The sequence below is a fragment of the Colobus angolensis genome, unplaced genomic scaffold (assembly GCF_000951035.1).
Source record: "Colobus angolensis palliatus isolate OR3802 unplaced genomic scaffold, Cang.pa_1.0 Scaffold34, whole genome shotgun sequence".
Taxonomy (NCBI): Eukaryota; Metazoa; Chordata; class Mammalia; order Primates; family Cercopithecidae; genus Colobus; species Colobus angolensis.
In genome coordinates, this window is record NW_012116710.1 from 2712352 (window position 1) to 2731696 (window position 19345).

The 19345-nt window shown below is 44.2% G+C and overlaps 1 protein-coding gene across 4 annotated transcripts in view; it reads right to left on the reverse strand.

The window, feature by feature from the left end:
* VGLL4 (vestigial-like family member 4) overlaps positions 1-19345 on the reverse strand; it is a 165102-nt gene that overhangs the window by 144313 nt on the left and 1444 nt on the right. For all 4 annotated transcript variants that reach the window (XM_011952306.1, XM_011952305.1, XM_011952307.1 and 1 more), the window contains exon 2: positions 2591-2667. In XM_011952306.1, the coding sequence (XP_011807696.1) occupies positions 2591-2654 (64 nt within the window). In that variant the 5' untranslated portion in view covers positions 2655-2667. The remainder of the gene's footprint in view (positions 1-2590; positions 2668-19345) is intronic.

A 19345-nucleotide genomic window follows, 5' to 3' on the forward strand; every position in this document is an offset into this window, starting at 1 on the left:
AAAAGAGAGAAATTCAAACTACTACCTTATATAAAAATTTCTAAACTAACTATATTGGTGTTCAACGAAGTGTGCAAATAGCTATTCAAGTCAGTCACTTCTCGAGGGTCCTCGCTGCTCCCTACAGTCTTACAGTGACTGCTCCCTGCCCTGCCAACAGCCCACCCCATCCCTTTTTCTCCCTTCACCCCAAAGAACTCCTGAGCTAGAACCAAGCTGGTAGTAGGCCTGGACACAATGTCCTCCGAATCCTCATCAGGTCACATAGAAAAATCATTGCTTAGGTACCACAGTTTAGGAGGGGCACTGCCAAGCCTGGGTAGGTGAAGACAGCAATGAGCTCAGAAGACATCCCTGACACAGGATGGTTGACAGCGCTGGAGGATAGGTGCTATGTAATTGTAGAAAGTCACAATGTATTGCAGTCTTAGAGGAATAAAAGAGTTTTGTTGTTGTTTAGATAAAAAGCCTTCAGCCTGAGCTGTGTCTCCCAAGCTCTAATTCCTCAGATTCCCACTTAGTATCCTTCAACTTCAACTTCTTTAGTAAGGGATAATTATACCTCACCATCAGGTGGTTATATCCTCACAACAATCAAAAGCTAAGTAAGTGTGAATTATACAAGAGGTTGAAAAAACCTTACTAGCTACCTCACCCAGTCACTGGTAGAATGGTGATGTTGTAGGGATGGTGGTGGGAGGGTGGGAAGACACAGACGCATGGTGATAAGGTTTGGATATTTGTCTCCTCCAGATCTCATGTTAGAATGTGATCCCCAACGTTGGAAGCAAGGCCTAGTGGGAGATGTTTGGGTCATGTGCGGTGAATCCCTCATGAATGGCACGGTGATGAATGAGTTCTCACTTTATTAGTTCACTCAAGAGCTGGCTGTTTAACAGAGCCTGGCACCTCTTCCTCTTTCTTGCCCCTCCTCTCACATACGACATGCCTCTCTCCATCTCCTTCTGCCAGGAGTAAAGCTCTCTGAGGCCACCCCAGAAGCCAAGCAGACACTGGCACCATGCTTGGACAGCCTACAGCACCATGAGCCAATTAAACTTATTTTCTTAATAAATCACCCAGTCTCAGGTATTCCTTTACAGCAATGTCAATGGACTAACACACGTGTTAATACAGAAGACTGGGAGAAGCACTATCAGAAGCCAACAGTGTGCCAGGAGAGAGGGCAAGGCAGCCCCAACCAGGAGTCAAAAGCTAATTAGTAAGCTCAGTACACACCACAGCCCATTAATCCTCATGAACACTTTGTAAGTAGGTATTGTTGCTCCATGTTACCAATGAGAAAACTGAGGCTTAGAAAAATAAAAGTCTAACAGCCAGTAGAGAGGCAGACCTCAGATTTTAAGGACATGCACTTGCTGTCTGTCAATCCATGAAGGACTAAACTGCAAGGAGCTCATCTTAGAGAACTTATAATGTACAAAACCTCAACCTAAATTTTTTGTTGTTATTAATATTTTAGTACTTAGAAAAAGAACTGTTCCTACATGAAACAGTAATTCTTACAATACTGTTTAGCAAGTAACCTTAACTTCGAACAAGAACATTTAAAAATAAATATATTGTTGGATGAGCAGGAAAATCACTTTAAAATGTTGTAGAATAATCTTCCAATATTGTTCCTTTCACCCATCCCTCAAACTACACTAACGAACATTTTTTTCTCCCAGTATTTGCTCTTTCTCAGCAATGCAAACATAATTTGCATGATTGTTTTCCATTATGACACATACTGTACAATTCCAACGACATACATGACATTCGATGATTTTTTCCATCTCTAGCTCTCTACTAGTCAATTAGTCGATCAACTAACACATATTTATCTCAGCATCTGAGACACATAAGGGGTATCTTCATTCCAGATCACTGACAGTCACCTGAGAAGGAAAGAACGACCTACAGTTAACAGTTTCAACTCTAGCATACAAAGTTAAAATACCAATTAAGGCCAGGCATGGTGGCTCACGTCTGTAATCCCTGCACTTTGGGAGGCTGAGGTAGACGGATCATTTGAGGTCAGGAGTTCGAGACCAGCCTGGCCAACATGGTGAAACCCCGTCTCTACTAAAAATACAAAAAAATTAGCTGGGCATGGTGGCAGGCACCTGTAATCCCAGCTACTTGGGAGGCTGAGGCAGGAGAATCACTTGAACCTGAGAGGTGGAGGTTGCAGTGAGCCTGAGCCAAGACTGCACCACTGCAATCCAGTGTGGGTGACAGAGTGAGACTCCATCTCAAATAAATAAATAAATAAAACAAAATACCAGTTAAATACCAGTACCCATACTTGAGTCTAGGAGTTTGACACCAGCCTGAACAACACAGCATGATCCCATCTCAAAAAAAAAAAAAAAAAAACAGTATCCATAGTTAAATGCCAGTTAAAAGACTTACATGTTCTTGAAAATACAAATGAGGATGTGAAGTTGTTATCTCTAAGCAAAACCACCAAAATTACAGCAAATAGCCAGAAAACCATGTAGAGAAGCACGTAATTTTGTTATGGAGCAGGAGACAAGGGATCAGTAAAGGACTTAAGCTATTTTATAACAGACTCCTCACTTACGTTTTTCGTCATCAGCATGCACCAGAGATGCTGCCCTGGACAAAACATCCAATGGCGTCTCCATTCCTGGTTGGAGCCTAGAAGGAAAAAATAAAAGGGGAAAAAAATAATTTAAACAGAATTCAAAAGACTCTTAGAATCCCAGTCATTAACAGAATGAGTCCTCAACCAAATGCAAATCATTCTTCTAAGGATGAAATTCTTCCCACATGAAGAAACAGGATGGGCTTGGTTCAGGGAGAGAGAAAAGGGTTAAATTCCATTTAGTCTACTAAGCTAAACTTTGCCAACTCCAGGAAGCAGCTGATGTAGGAACTAAAAGAAGGGATATTGTGAATATTCATGGCCATGTTATTTGGTGCTTATGTTTATGTGCATGCATAAGATGCACATAAAAGAAAGGTTTTCAGAACAAAGGCTGCTCTATGAACACAGCATCACTACCAGTGAGGTGGTGATGCAGCTTAACAGAGGTGCTGCTTAACACACACCACATACTCATGGAAAGCTGTGTGAGAATCCCACTGGCAGGTTAAATGATATTTTAAGTCCAATAAGAATCTTTATGTTAAAATGTCACGTCTTGTATAATAGTACACAATAACCACCTATCATCAATTTATCTAGCATCATGTTTTTTAATAAGACTGGATTTTTATTGTTTCCTTAAATTACAGCATACTATAAAAGTTAAAACAGCAAAAGATTTAAAGTTGGAGGAAAGCCCTGGAAAACCAGAATGCTTTTGCCCAGTTTCCCTTTTCTGGGTTATTTAAACACACACACACGGTTACTGGCACACACACCCTACTAGCTCACCAACTGAGAAAAACAACTCCTTAACTGTACCACTTTACAGACACTTGGAATTTATTCAGCATTCTTCAACACTTATGGAGTACCTACTACGTATGCACCGGTCACAACATGTGGCAGACCAGCTTTTCTTTGTAATATTCATACCTTAGGCCTCCAAAGAAACATTGATCCACCATGCACGGTAGCTCACGCCTGTAATCCCAGCACTTTGGGAGGCCAAGGCGGGTGGATCACTTGAGGTCAGGAGTTCAAGAGTAGCCTGGCAAACACGGTGAAACCCCATCTCTATTAAAATTACAAAAAATTAGGCTGGGCGCGGTGGCTCACGTCTGTAATCCCAGCACTTTCGGAGCCCGAGACGGGCGGGTCACCTGAAGTCAGGAGTTCGAGACCAGCCTGAACAACATGGAGAAATCCCATCTCTACTAAAAATACAAAAAAATTAGCCGGGCATGGTGGCCCATGCTTGTAATCCCAGCTGCTCGGGAGGCTGAGGCAGGAAAATCGCTTGAACCCAGGAGGCAAGAGGCTGCAGTGAGCCGAGATTGAGCCATTGCACTCCAGCCTGGGCAACAAAAGTGAAACTCTGTCTCAAAAAAAAAAAAAAAAGAAAAGGAAAGGAAAGGAAAAAAAGAAACATCGATCCCTGATCATGCAATATGACTTCATTCAGTAAACATTAAACATCTAGGAGAAGCTCCAGGCAGGAAAAATAAGCAAAGCCCAGGAGCTGCCTTTGAGGAGCTTTCAATCTGCATGGGAGACAGGCCACCAAGACATCTTAGTTTAAGGCAGCATTCTTCCAAAGCATTCTGCACTGGGTGTTCATATTCTGTAAGAAAAAAAGTTTTTCTATGGTAAATAAGTTTGAGGAAGCCTGGAGTAAACGCAGCTAAGCAGGGTGTTTTCCTCCCCGTGCCTTTAATCTCCCGTTGTGGGGACAGAAAGCCCTGCCTGCACACGCGAAACCTCGTAGACGTCATGAGCCATTTTTAACCTGAAACGCATCTCAGGGAACACCTGGGGAAATATTGGGTTAGGGCAAAATGTGCCAAGCGTCAAAACAGTGCTAGAAACAAAGTCCTACAGAAATACAGATGAATTCTGAAAGGCTTTGTGAAGAAAGCAGAACTTGAGCGGAGCCTTTGAAGAACGAATATGAAAGTTCCTCCCCCAGAAGGGAAGAACAGAAGCAGAATCGGTGTAACATGCTGCCCAAATCGCCTACAAGAGTGAAACGGGGACACAAAGTAAGCGACAAGGATGGGAATTTAGACTGGGACCACATCGTGGAAGGACTGAGGGCTCTGACGGGACCCGGGCTTGGCATGCATTAAGAAGCCACTGAAAACTCCGTCTGAGCAGAAAAGCGGCTTAGTCGTCCATGCGTTCTGGGCAAGTTATCCTGGCGGCACTACATGGAACGGAGTAGAGCTCGGGAAGCTGAGCACAGGGCGGACAACGGGAAAGCCAAAGCCGTGGGCTGGCACGCAGAGGGCAGTGAGGGGCACGGGCACGGGCACGGGAGCCGCGGGGACGCAGGAAAACGGAGAGGCGGAGCTCACTGAGCTTGGCAGGCAGAGAGGGGAGGGAAGGGCCGTGGAAGACTAAGAGTGGCGGGGAGGCAACGACCTCCTAAACCACGCACACGTCTTCTTTTTCAGAGAGAAGGGAGAATGGGTAAAAGCAGAGGTCTAAGAGGGAAAACCTAATAGTGCTCACATTCCTGATCTTTGTAAAACAGAAAAGACCATCTCCTGAGAGGAAGGATTTGTGAACTTGTTCAACAATGGAGAAAACCCACAAGGGTCTGGAACTGACTAACAGAAAAAATTTTGCTGAACTCCCAAGAACTAGGTAATATTCTCTTCACCCAAGCCAGTTTCCTATTCGGGAAAGATCTGGGTTTAAAGTCTTGTGATTTGGTCGAGACCATCCTGGCTAACACGGTGAAACCGTGTCTCTACTAAAAATACAAAAAATTAGCCGGGTGTGGTGGCAGACACCTGTAGTCCCAGCTATTGGGGAGGCTGAGGCAGGAGAATGGTGTGAATCCGGGAGACGGAGCTGGCAGCAAGCCGAGACCACGCCACTGCACTCCAGCCTGGGTGACAGAGCTAGACTCCATCTCAAAAAACAAAAAAAAGGGTCTTGTGATTAGGGTAGTAACTGCTGATAAGCATCCTACTCTGCAATAATACAGCATTTAGACTTATAATTCTCTAAAGTAATTTTACCCCATTAAGTTAAAGGACAATGCTTTCAAAATTCTAGACCTAAATAGATTAATACACATCTTAGGTTACATAAAGTATGCACAGAAACAAAATATCAATGCATAAAAGCATCAAATGACATAAGGTAGACCCAGAATTCTAGCACAGTGGAAAGATTAGACATTTAGGTTTATACAGATGTTATGAAATCCTAAACCTCCTAAACCCCCAAGCAAATTACATTCGAAGTAGGTGGATAAGACAATGGGTGTTAAACATTTACCCACAAGGCACCTGCCATCTGCTGCAACCTTATTAATGAAATCAACCAATGTTTATTATACAATTATTCTAAGCTCAGCAAAGTGCCCAGGAAAGGTTAAGGAGAAACAGAAGATAGATCTCTGCTCAAGAGTCATGCTCTTGCTCGGAAACTAAAGTTTATAGGATAGGATAATGACAGGCAAAATTAAAAAGAGGATAATCGAAGACTAAATATGATTTAAAACTAAAATGGGTATTGTGTGATAAAAGAGATCAATGTCAGCTAATGTGTTTGCCTTGCGCACATCTATTTTTTGTTTGGGGGTGGTTTGTGGATATGTGTGTGTTTCAAAAAGCCACTTCGAAAGTTTCCTTCCCCGGTTGCCCGCAGTCACTCTCCTCTCTGGCCTCCCTTACCTTCCTGGATCGCACTGTGTTTCTGTATACTTCCTGGGTACAAGGACCCTGTCTTATCCCCAGTGCAGTCATCCTGAGTCAACAGTATGAGGAAACGCACAAGGGCAGGAATGAGCACCTGGGACAGGTGGCCAGACCTGCCTGGTTAGAAGTGAAAATCCATGTTAAGCAGCAGCAGAAGCTAAATTCAGGCGAACCTGATGCGGGTGGCCTTAGGAAAGAGCTGACAGCTGGCCTTCAGGTTTATATTTAATGTCATAGGTAACAGGCAGTTGTCATCATCTGTCCCTGAGCTGGCCCGTGACATGATGTTCACACTATTTTAGTTTAGAAGTTCCATGCGTCTAGGCACGTGGCTCACGCCTATAGTCCCAGCACTTTAGGAGGCTGAAGCAGAAGAATCGCTTGAGCTCAGCAGTTCAAGAACAGCCTGGGCAACATAGTGAGACCCTATTTCTACAAAAAAATTTTAAAAATAAAAAATGAGCTGGAAGTGGTGGCATGGGCCTATGGTCCCAGCTACTCAGGGAGCTGAGGTGGAAGGATCACTTGAGCATGGAGGGTTGAGGCTGCAGTGAGCCATAATTACACCACTGCACTCCAGCCTGGGCAACAGAGCCAGATCCTGCCTAACAAAAAAAAAAAGAAGAAGAAGAAGAAAAAGAAGTTCTGTGTAGGATGGTTTGACTGGAGAGAGTGACTTCAGAAGTTACTGGAGGTGGATCAGTTTAGTGAGGCTTCTGTAGGAAGCAGGTATGAGATAAGGACAATACAGATGGGAAATGGGGGACGGAACCCAAGCGTTATCTAGCCACAGAAGAACAAAGCAAAGGTAGAAGATAACAGTCATTAAAAAAAAAAAAAAATGGTCTTCCAGGCGGGTGTGGTAGCTCAGCCCCGTAATCCCAGTGCTTTGAGAGGCCGAGGCAGGAGGGTCGCTTGGGCCCAGGAGTTCCAGACCAGCCTGAGCAACAGAGAAATTTAGAAATTTAATCATTTCTACGAAAGATTAAAAAATTAGCCGGGTACAGGGACGTACGTACACCTACAGTCCCAGCTACTCAGGAGGCTGAGGTGGGAGGCTGCCTTAAAGCCAGGAGGTCGATGCTGCAGTGAGCTATGATCACACCACTGCACTCCAGCCTGAGTGACAGGGTGAGACCCCATTTCTAAAAAACAAACAAAAAGTCTTCTGAATTTTATGTCTTATATATATCCTATCCACAGCACTAAATAAACCCAGTAAAACATATTGATAATGGGGGAGGAAAAACCGTGGCTACAGTATTAGATGCAGGATCACACCACATTGAGAGGCAGATCAGCGTCGTGATTATTTCAGCATCAAATTAGCATCAGGATTAATATGAATCCAGGTAAACCACTTCCAATCTATGTGACCCTGGGAAATGACAAACTCTGTGTGTCTATTTTCTCATCTGGAAAATGGGGATATTAATATTACCTCCCTCATAAGGTTTTCTGAGAAGTGAATGGGTCTTAATATAGGTATTAAAATAATTATTTGCCAAAACATATGCAAATATATTAAATAAATCACAAATGACAGTAAATGTACTGAAAACGACAGGGCACTGTCCACTACTTTAGCTAGCGTGGTCTGGGAAGATTTCACTGAAGAGATGAAAGGAAGTTGAGACCTAAAGAATGAGAGAAATTAGCCTCAGAAAGAGCAGGGAGGCTGGGGGAAGGTGGGAGACAGCAGCACGTGCTGAGACCAAGACACAAAAGCTGGGCAGGTGATGTGGGGAGCAGCCAGGATGGCTGCGCTGAAGTCAGCAAAAGGGAGACCTGAGGTGGGCAACATGGGGCCAGGTCACGTGTGCCTGGAGGGCCTGCAATGCTGAGATTTTATTTTAACTCTGTGAGAAGTCCTGGAATGGCCCGAAAAGCTTTAAGCAGGGGGGTGACAAGTTTATTTTATTTCCTTTATGAACCATAAATTATACTCTACCTTGCACAAAAAAGTTATGCTGCATCTGAAAAACAAATCTAGGTCTATCCCAATAATGTCTTATTTCTGTGGTAGTTTTTGCATTAGGATATAGTGATAACCAAAAATAATCCATTGAGGACCAGGCATGGTGGCTCACACCTGTAATCCCAGCACTTTGGGAGGCCAAGGCAGGCGGATCACTTGAGGTCGGGGGTTTGAGACCAGCCTCGACAACATGGTGAAACCCAGTCTCTACTAAAAATACAAAAATTAGCCAGGCATGGTGGTAATGGCACCGGTAATCCCAGCTACTCAGGAGGCTTAGGCAGGAGAACTGCTTGAACCTGGGAGGTGGAGGTTGCAATGAGCCGAGATTGGGATGGCGCACTCCAGCCTGGGCAACAGAGTGAGATTCCATCTCAGAAAAAAAAATAATAATCATCCATTGAAATGCTGACACCTGGAACATAACACCATTTAAGTGAGAGGAGTGTGGCTCTAGAAAAAGATAGAGGGCCAGGTACAGTGGCTTATGCCTGTAATCCCAGCACTTTGGGAGGCCAAGGCGGGCAGATCACAAAGTCAGGAGTTCAAGACCAGCCTGGCCAACCTAGTGAAACCCTGTCTCTTCTAAAAATACAAGAAATTAGCCAAGCATGGTGGTGGGTACCTGTAATCCCAGCTACTCGGGAGGCTGAGGCAGAAGAATCACTTGAACCTGAGAGGCGGAGGGTGCATTGAGCTGAGATTGCACCATTGCACTCTAGCCTGGGCAACAGTGCAAGACTCTGTTTTAAAAAAAAAAAAAAAAAAAAAAAAAACAGATACAAAGTACACTGTGTGCTCCACTGCACTGCAAACCAGTTTCTGGTCTATCCATTCACCTTTTTCGTGGTTGTCAAATGTGAACATAATTCATCATGAATAGACATATATTTTGTTGTGGATTTTTTTTTTTCAGGTAATGGTCATATATTTTCTCTGCCAGTCCACATGCCTTTCCTCACACTCCCTTAGCCTCAATTAATATGTTCTTCCAAATAGCTAAAGGTTGAGAATTAGGGAAGAAGAGGTATCAATTTTAAAGCTACAAACACTTAGGAGCATTCAGTGCTAATGGCAAGCTCAGCTATAAATCTGACAGCCATTTTTTGACCTTCCACAAAGAACTGTCCCTTTTTAGTCAACAAGGGGACACGAGTACCTATCTTGGTGTGTTAGTCCGTTTTGTGTCACTATAAAGTAATACCTGAAGCTGGGTAATTTATAAGAAAAGTTAACTGGCTAACAGTAGACTGTATAAGCATGGCGCCAGCATCTGCTCAGTTACTGATGAGACCTCAGGAAGCTTCCAATCATAATGGAAGGCAAAGCAGAAGCCAGTGCATCACATGGCGAGGGCAGGAGCAAGAGAGGAAAGAAGGTGCCACATTCTTTTAAACAACCAGATCTCCCACGAACTACCAGAGAACTCAGCCATCACCAAGGGGATGGCACTAAACCATTCATGAGGGATCACTCCCATGATCCAACCTCTCCCGCCAGGACCCACCTCCAACACTGAGGATCACATTTCCACGTAACATTTGGAGGTGACAAACATCCAAATCAGATCACTTGGGAACAGCACACTGTGGACTATATTAGATTATATTGCTTTTCAAGCAAGGGAACACAACTCCAAGATATGTTATGGAAGTTTTCCAAGAAGATTTGCACAATAAAAGCTACAGCACCAGGCATGTTCACTCCATGTCTGTCCCATGGCAGTGGCTAGATATGATATACTTTAGGTAAGAGTACGAGAACATGGAGCAACTACCTTGTCTAGATGTGGAGGCCAGGGGGGTGAGCATGGGAGGAATCACATTCAAACTGCCCAGTGTTCCTGCCACACACAGTAAAGGGTCAAAAGTCAGAAACAGACAGACATCACTATCCTGAAACACCTGATGGCCTCTCCAACTTCCAGATGCACACAATAAAATACCCTAATTTTTGTTGGCCCTGTTACATCATGAGCCCAAACTCTGGCCTCCCCAGGACCACTTCCTGAGCTAAAACCAACTTGGTCTCAGTTAATAATATACAATGGTAGGGCAAACCCAAAAGTATGAACTATCACACCATGGCATGGGGTGTACTTCTCGGCCATCAAGAATTTAGAGATGTGGCTGGGCGCCATGGCTCACGCCTATAATCCCAGTACTTTAGGAGGCCAAGGCAGGCAGATCACTTGAGGTCAGGAGTTCAAAACCAGCCTGGCCAACGTGGCAAAAGCCCGTCTCCACTAAAAATACAAAAATTAGCTGGGTGTGGTGGTGAGCACCTGTAATCCCAGCTACTCAGGAGGCTGAGGCAGGAGAATCACTTAAACCCGGGAGGCGAAAGTTGCAGTAAGCTGAGATCGCACCATTGTACTCAGCCTGAGCAACAGAGTGAGACTCCATCTCAAAAAAAAAAAAAAAAAAAAAGAATTTAGAGGTGGCCGGGCACAGTGGTTCATGCCTGTAATTCCAGCACTTTGGGAGGCCGAGGTGGGCAGATTACCTGAGCCCAGGAGTTTGAGACCAGCCTGGGCAACATGGCAAAACCTCGTTCCAACAAAAAATACAAAAATTGGCCGGGCATGGTGGCTCACGCCTGTAATCCCAACATTTTGGGAGGCTGAGGTGGGCAGATCACAAGGTCAGGAGATGAAGACCATCCTGGCTAACATAGTGAAATCCCGTCTCGACTTAGAGTACAAAAAATTAGCCGGTCATGGTGGCAGGCGCCTGTAGTCCCAGCTACCCAGGAGGCTGAGGCCAGAGAATCGCATGAACCTGGAAGGCAGAGCTTGCAGTGAGCTGAGATCGCGCCACTGCACCCCAGCCTGGGTGACAGAGCAACACTCTGTATCCAAAAAAAAATAGACCAGGCGCGGTGGCTCACGCCTGTAATCCCATCACTTTGGGAGGCTGAGGCGGGCGGATCACAAGGTCAGGAGATCAAGACCATCCTGGCTAACACAGTGAAACTCTATCTCTACTAAAAATACAAAAAATGAGCCAGGTGTGGTGGTGGGCACCTGTAGTCCCAGCTACTCGGGAGGCTGAGGCAGGAGAATTGCTTGAACCCTGAGTGGAGGTTGCGGTAAACCGAGACCTCGCCACTGCATTCCAGCCTGAGCAAAAAAGAGAGACCCCATCCCAAAAAAAAAAAAAAAAAAGAATTCAGAGGTATTTATTGGGTATCTCCTCTATTAAAACACTGTATTTAGATGTCACAAAAAAGGAAAAGTACACTCCCTGCCCTTGAGCACCGCACACCAAATACGGACGACACTGGGTGATACGCTGGCTGTCTGGCTCAGTGAGAAGGAAACTGAAATGAGAACCAGATCAAATGTCACCAGATTCTGGTGGCGACATGCAAGCACAGTTTCACGGTTTTAAATCCTCCACCTCTTTCTCCTCCCCAGGGTGTTCAGTGATGCCCCACCAACTTCGTGCAGCACATATTCTTCCTGTTAACATCCCATTCTCAGACCATCCCTCTCTGCTCTTCTTGCTAAAAATATCTCTCATTTGAGTCATCCTTTTTTCTTCTCGCACTTTACCATCTGTTAAGTCAACAGAGCCAGGACTTTAGTATCAGAGAGCCCAAGTTTGAGCCCTACTTTAAATCTTTCACTCATTCAGTCAATAATCCCTGAAAGCCTATTTTGCTCTAGGATTTGCCCTAGATGTCCAACACTAATTGTGTGGGCCAGTCATTTACCCTCTCCAGGTCCTAGTTTCCTCCTTAAAGAAAACAGTAAAAAACACTGCCTAACTAACTTCAGATGATCACAAGCTTATCATGTGGATTAAATGATATAACTGAAAATGCCTTATAAACTAAAGAGAAAAACAAATTTTATTAGTCTACACCACCATCTTCCAGGTGTATAGCATGTATGTTTTCAAAATACATTCACATAAATGACCTCATTGGATTCTCACAGTCAAATTATCACTTGGGCCAAATGGCCAAATATGATTATTATTTTTCTTCTACAGATTAAAAAAAAAGAAAAACTGAGGCACCAAGAATGTAAGTGACTTCCTAAAGCAACTAAGACTAGAATTCAAGTCCCTCAATTCTCCCTCCAATGCTATTTTTACTATTCTTAAGTTGATCATGCTAAGGAGGTTTTAGCGACAAGCACAATTATTTAGCCTAGATCAAAGCAAACCTTGCATTAGCAACCATGACTTCTAGCCCTGTGCTCTTTCCCCTATACCTTGAGATACCTATCAGGCAATAATGTGATCGTTTCAACAGCGAGCAAGGGGAAGCAAGCCCTCACCTCTCGGGAACATGCAAACTATGGTATATTTGACATTCTTCTAACAGAGGTAGGCATGGAGTCACATTAATAGTAACCAAGGCAGGTAAGAAAAGAAGACTGTCACACCAGGTCAATTGATGCTGAGACTGTGGCCAACACCGACACCGGCAACAAACTGCCAAGACATAGCGGTTTCTGGGGCCACAGCTACAGAGGAGTTAAGCAAAAGCCCTGAGGACTCTGGGATGCAAGAATAGGTACAGTAGCAGGAAGGATGATGTCGACTTCGCCATGCTCAGGAAGACCTGTGGTCAAGCTCCAATGGCTAACTGTTAAGGTTCAGTGAGAACATTTTTAGAATTTCACCTTGCTGCTTGAAGTTCACAACCTTAAATTGTATGTTACCTTTCTAAATAGAAGCCAGCCCTTATTCAAAATATTCTCTCAATAGTCATATTATCAAAGAAAGAGCATGAACAGACGGATCCTTTGCTATTCCAGCTTTCCTCATTGAGGCATGTCCCAAGCAGGTATAACTGACTCACGCTGCTGTAAGTTAAAGCATCAATGCCAGAAGAACTCGGCTGCTTCTGCTTGCATCAAATTCCTTACTTCTACACATGATCACTTCTGAACATTCATTAGAAGGCCAAACGTTCTAATATTTGAACAATACATCTGCATGTTCTATGTCTGCTTCCTAAGAACTGTGTGTATATATACATAAAATATATGTATCTGCGGCCGGGCGCGGTGGCTCAAGCCTGTAATCCCAGCACTTTGGGAGGCCGAGACGGGCGGATCACGAGGTCAGGAGATCGAGACCATCCTGGCTAACCCGGTGAAACCCCGTCTCTACTAAAAAATACAAAAAACTAGCCGGGCGAGGTGGCAGGTGCCTGTAGTCCCAGCTACTCGGGAGGCTGAGGTAGGAGAATGGCGTAAACCCAGGAGGCGGAGCTTGCAGTGAGCTGAGATCCGGCCACTGCACTCCAGCCTGGGTGACAGAGCGAAACTCCATCTCAAAAAAATATATATATATATATATGTATCTGCATAAAATCCCTAATTAGGATTTTTTCAGGTACCTGCCAACCTCAAGTGTGAGACCCATATCATACCCTTTCCATAGGGCTTAGCAGCCCTCCTGTGAAACCTCTGCAGGAGGCAAGTCTACAGGCTAGGCAGCCATCAATCTCTTACCCTCCAATGTAGGCTGGAGGCTGTATAGCAGGAACAAGTAACCTTAGGTGCCTCCCCGTCCCATGACCTCAACAGAAAGTGAGACCCCCATTAACTCAGACCAAATAAAGGGCTAACACTCTGGATGGAAACCCTGAATGAATGCTCTGCTCAACCACTCGAGGTTTCCTGACGCTAACATGGCTCAGGGCTTGAGTCTATGGGACTTCTCAGCCCTGCAGGAGGGCAGGGGTACGATATTTAGTCATCACCACTACCCTGGCAACGGGAGCTAGCAGATAGTGCTACCACACAGTGACAAAAATCCTCAGTTATTGCAATACAGTTTGATATCAGTGTAAACTATGCAAATGTACAGACTGCATGAAAGTTGATCATGTACCCAGTGAGGGACATCTATACAGGCTCTGGGCTGCAAAACCCAACTTACATTACAACACATTTCATGGTCCTATACAATGCTGCCTGATGTTGGTGCAAAATTCTTACTGCTGGCTGAAGTCCACCCATCTCCCTAAAGTATCCCATGGAAAGTGACTATATGGTGGGCCCACACTGAAACCACTCTATCTAAGGGGGACAAATAAAAATCAGTCTGAACTTTCTGAGCAGACCACCAATTCCCAACATTTTTCAACATTGTTGTCAGCCCAAATAAAAATGAGGCCAGGCACAGTGGCTCACACCTGTAATCCCAGCACTTTGGGAGGCCAAGCCAGGTGGATCACTTGAAGCCAGAGGTTCAAGACCAGCCTGGCCTACATGGTGAAATCCCATTTCTACTAAAAATACAAAAAATAAAATAAAATAAATAAATAAAAATACAAAAAAAGAAAAAGATGAACCATGCTTTCCTTTCTCATTTTAGGATATTATGAATCTCTCTTCATATTCAAGACCTCAGCCTTATACAGCAAGGCATATGAAATAACAGAAACTCTTTGGCATTTTTAGTTTACTCTGGATAAGCCTGCTCTTGCATTTATTTTATTTGAATACTTAAAATTTGAATAGTTAGTATTTCCTATTCACAAGTGCTAAAGTGACACATATTCTTAGGGACCTATTACTCCCAAGAATAAAAGATGAATTTGCATCACAGCCCAAGTTAGCAAGCTTCCCAGAACAGCCCAGGTCTAACTCTCCATTGTTCCAAAATCAAATCTCAGCTCTCAGCCTATTAAAGCCTATATAAAGACATCTAATTCATGCCACAGTGCAACATTAGGTAGCACTGTAGCACTGTAGTTATCACTGTCAGTAAATATTATCGGTCCTTTTTTTTCTTTGAGACAAAGCCTTGATCTGTCACCCAGACTGTGGTGCAATGGTGCAATCTCAGCTCACTGTAACCTCCGCTTTTCGGGTTCAAGCCATTCTCCTGACTCAGCCTCCTCAGTAGCTGGGATTACAGGTGCCTGCCACCATGCCTGGCTAATTTTTGTATTTTTGGTAGAGACAGGGTTTCACCGTGTTGGGGAGGCTGGTCTCAAACTCCTGACCACAGGTGATCCACCTGCCTCGGCCTCCCCAAGTGCTGGGATTACAGGCGTGAGCCACCGTGCCAGGCCTAGTTCTTGTTATTCATAGTAGCTGTGTTCTATAAAATCTCTGTGAACAGTGAATTAGTGAATATTGAACCACCATTCCTAGAGGAAATAAAAGTGAGATTCATTCCAGCTTCTGGTCACATTTTTGCAAATTGATCAAAACACAACCTTGTTTTATGTATGTTTCTGTTTAAAGACACCTTATTTAATACCTATTGTTGATTGATTAATGTTGAACTCAAGGCCAACAGCACCGTAACTCAAGCCTGAACGAAGCTCATCTAACATATATATTTTCTCCAGGAGGCTCATCATAGCCTTCTTGGCTGAGGAATACTAGACAGCAATTTAGGACCATACTTGGGGGCCGCTGTAAACAGCAAAATCCCCAACGAAAAGCACAAAAATGGACAGGGTGCAGTGGCTCATGCCTGTAACCCCAGCACTTTGGGAGGCCAAGGCAAGTGGATCACCTGAGGTCAAGAGTTTGAGACCAGCCTGGCCAACATGGTGAAACGCTGTATCTACTAAAAATACAAAAATTAGCCAGGTATGGTGGCAGAGGCCTGTAATCCCAGCTACTGGGGAGGCTGAGGCAGGAGAATCACTTGAAACAGGAAGGTAGAAGTTGCAGTGAGCCAAGATGGTGCCACTGCACTCCAGCCTGGGCAACAAGAGTGAAACTGTCTCAAAAAAAAAAAAAAAAAGCACAAAAATATATAAAAACATGTTACTAAATTGACTGCAAAAAGCACACTTGTTTACAGCATGAGAGCTGAAACAAGAAAGCAGGGTATTGCCTTGTCTGAGCTCTGGTGGGAACACGCGCATTGGCTGGGAGGCTCAAATTTTTCCCCATGCTGCGCACGTCCACAAATGTCGAAGAAAGTGTCAGAGGCATTGATTTGGGGTTTACAAATAAATTTTAGTGAGTAGACAAATTCATAAACATGGAACCCACGAAAAATGAGGATCGACTATATCTGGTTATCAGACCTGAGGCATGAGACACAGAAAGTACATGCTACCAAGTTTTCTCTCTTTGCAAAAGTGCTATTATTCTGTATTTCAAGGAGGTATAATTGCTCTGGTTTTAGCACCTCCTGCACTCCTTTTCCTACCTTGGCAGTTTGTATCTGCCAAATCTTGCATCAAGATTTTGCAATTGGCCGGGCACGGTGGCTCACGCCTGTAATCCCACCACTTTGGGAGGCCGAGGCGGGAGGATCACGAGGTCAGGAGATAAAGACCATCCTAGCTAACACGGTGAAACCCCGTCTCTACTAAAAATACAAAAAATTAGCCGGGCGTGGTGGCGGGTGCCCGTAGTCCCAGTTACTCAGGAGGCTGAGGCAGAACGGCGTGAACCCGGGAGACAGAGCTTGCAGTGAGCTGAGATCGCGCCACTGCACTCCAGCCTGGGGGACAGAGTAAGACTCCATCTCAAAAAAAATAAAAATAAAAATAAATAAAAAAATAATAAAATAAAATAAATTTGCAATCTAGTTCTTACAGTATTAGGTTTCTTCTTGGTGGGGGGGTTAATGTGGACAGATCCTAAATGCTACAGATTAGCAGCATTCACTTTACTGTTCTATTAAACACCCTCCCATAGCTTCATTAACTTTAGATGAGCTCCCTGAAAGAAGCACAAATGAGCCTCAGTTAACATACCTCCAGGAAATTTCTTCATGCACATACACAAAAAACTTTCTCTTTCACCAGGTTCTCATAGCTGCAACAATTCCTCTCACACAGGCAATAAGCAGACACATTGGTATGTTAAAATCACCACACTGTCACAATTTCAGTGACATTAAAATTTTCCCGTGTATTTGATTTTTCCCTCCTGAACTTACAACCTTTAGTACTTTTGTTAAGTCATGTTCAAAGTTATAAAACAACTTTTATTGTTAACCTACTCATTATTTTAGTAAGGCAAATTAAAAGCTGCACAGCAAAACTCTCCAAGAGAGATACCTAGAAGAGACACGAAATAAAATCTCCCTTTGGATTTGTTTTGGCAACCACCAGAGACTGGTAACAGGGCTGCCTCCAAAAGGGGTTAAAAGGAATTTCTCACTGCAGAATTTATTTATTTATTTATTTATTTTTTGTACAGTGGGGAGCCTGGAGTCTCTTTGTTGTCCAGGCTGGTCTGGAACTCCTGGCCTAAAGCGATCCTCTTACCTCAGCCTCCCCAAGTGCTGAGATTACAAATGTGAGACACTGTGCCCGCCCAGAATATTTAAAAGTGAACGTTTTTACATAATGATGTCTGTAAGAAGTGTTAAAATCTTCAGATAAAGTCATAATTTTAAATCAGTTGGGGGATAGCAGTAACGACTGTGTTTATCTAGCTCTTTCAAAGCTTCAAAGAGTGTATAAATAACACAAAATACTTTCAAAGCACATTACTCTCTGTAATTCCCAAAACTCTGTGATGTATTGGAATTGATATTATCATTACAAAGGAAAATAAAACACAAAGTTTGAGTACGAGTAACTTATTTCTGGTCATAAAGCTAGTCGGTGACATTGATAGGACTAGAACTCAAGTCTTCAGAAATAATAACCCAGAGCTGTTTTTACTACAACATTCACAGTTTTGGAATGTAGTCCATAGTTATTTATAGCAGAATTATCTTCTTAATTGTATTGTTTTGGTCAACATAAAAATTAGTTTGCATTCCCTTCCAAATGGAAAGCAAAGGCAGGCTGCCCAGAAGTGTGAAAAAACGGTGGCAGGGGAAATTAGCCTGGGATTAAAATTTTGCCAAAGTTAAACAACGAACTGAAGGGTTTACATCATTTCCACCGTGGGAGAGATGACTTTTCAGGCCAGATGTAACAGGAAATACAAGAAAAAATTCAAAACTGTCTTGAGTGTAAGACAAGAAACTTCTGAATCAAGTATTTCTAAACCCTTTATTTAAATTGAGAGCATTGGGACTTAGAGATAATAAATAACTTGTCCCAAGATCACACCACAGGGACAGCCTTACTGCTCCAACCCCAAAGGTCTCCTTAAGCTGCCCACTCTACTCCCCTCCCAGTCATGCGCAGACTCTTCATTAGATGCAAGCAGGAAACAATGAACAGTACAAGTCCGTGGACTCAGCGAGAAGAGAAAGAGTTAAAGTTTGGTATGCTAACATGGTATGCAAAACTGACCTTCGAATCCTAATAGGCAAATTAATATATATATATTTTTTTGTCTTTGACTATTTAGAGGAAACAACTGCCAGACTCCTTCTGATCGAGGTAGGCTTGGGCATAGAACAAGATAGTAAAACTCCACAAACTGGGAGACAGTGCCTTTCAAATAGAGGGGCAACCAGCTGTTGATAAATCCCAGTAGAGCCGCCTCCACTTCCCCCACACCCCTACCCTCCCGCGCCAGGCTGCTGGTTCTTATTAATCACAGAGAATGGACTACAACTAGCAAACATACAGCACCGACGATCAAAGTGAAACCGAGTTTTTAAGCATCTAACTTAAACAGACGAACACATGCCAGCAACGTACATAAATACTATTAGCCCTAGCAAGCACTGTCTTCATAACCTAAGACAGTTAAATGTCTCAGGGTGAGGAATCAAAGCAGACTTCAAGCAAAACAAAAAGCGAACAGCCCTGTGCTCTTCGGCGAGGCCTGCACTGGGTGCAGGGAGAGTGTGCAGTCCTGTTTTGGGGAGGGGGCAGGAAGCACACGAAGAGGAGGATGCGCCTTCCCGCAGTCCACATCACAGCCTTCCCTGAGGCTGGCGGGGACCGCGGGGATGCCGGGCGCAGGCCTCCTCGCCGGCCCCGCGCCTCCGACTCCCAGGACGTCCTCCGGGAGCCTAGGCTCTTCCGCTCCCATCGGCGCCTCCCGAGCGGCCCGGCGAGGACCCGCCACCTCTTCCCTCCCTCAGGGCATCCCGGTTCTGCTCCGACAGCCCACCCCAAGGGCCCCCTCAGGCCAGCCCTCGCCAAGCCCGGGTCCCGCCCCGCCGACCGGGTCAACCTCAC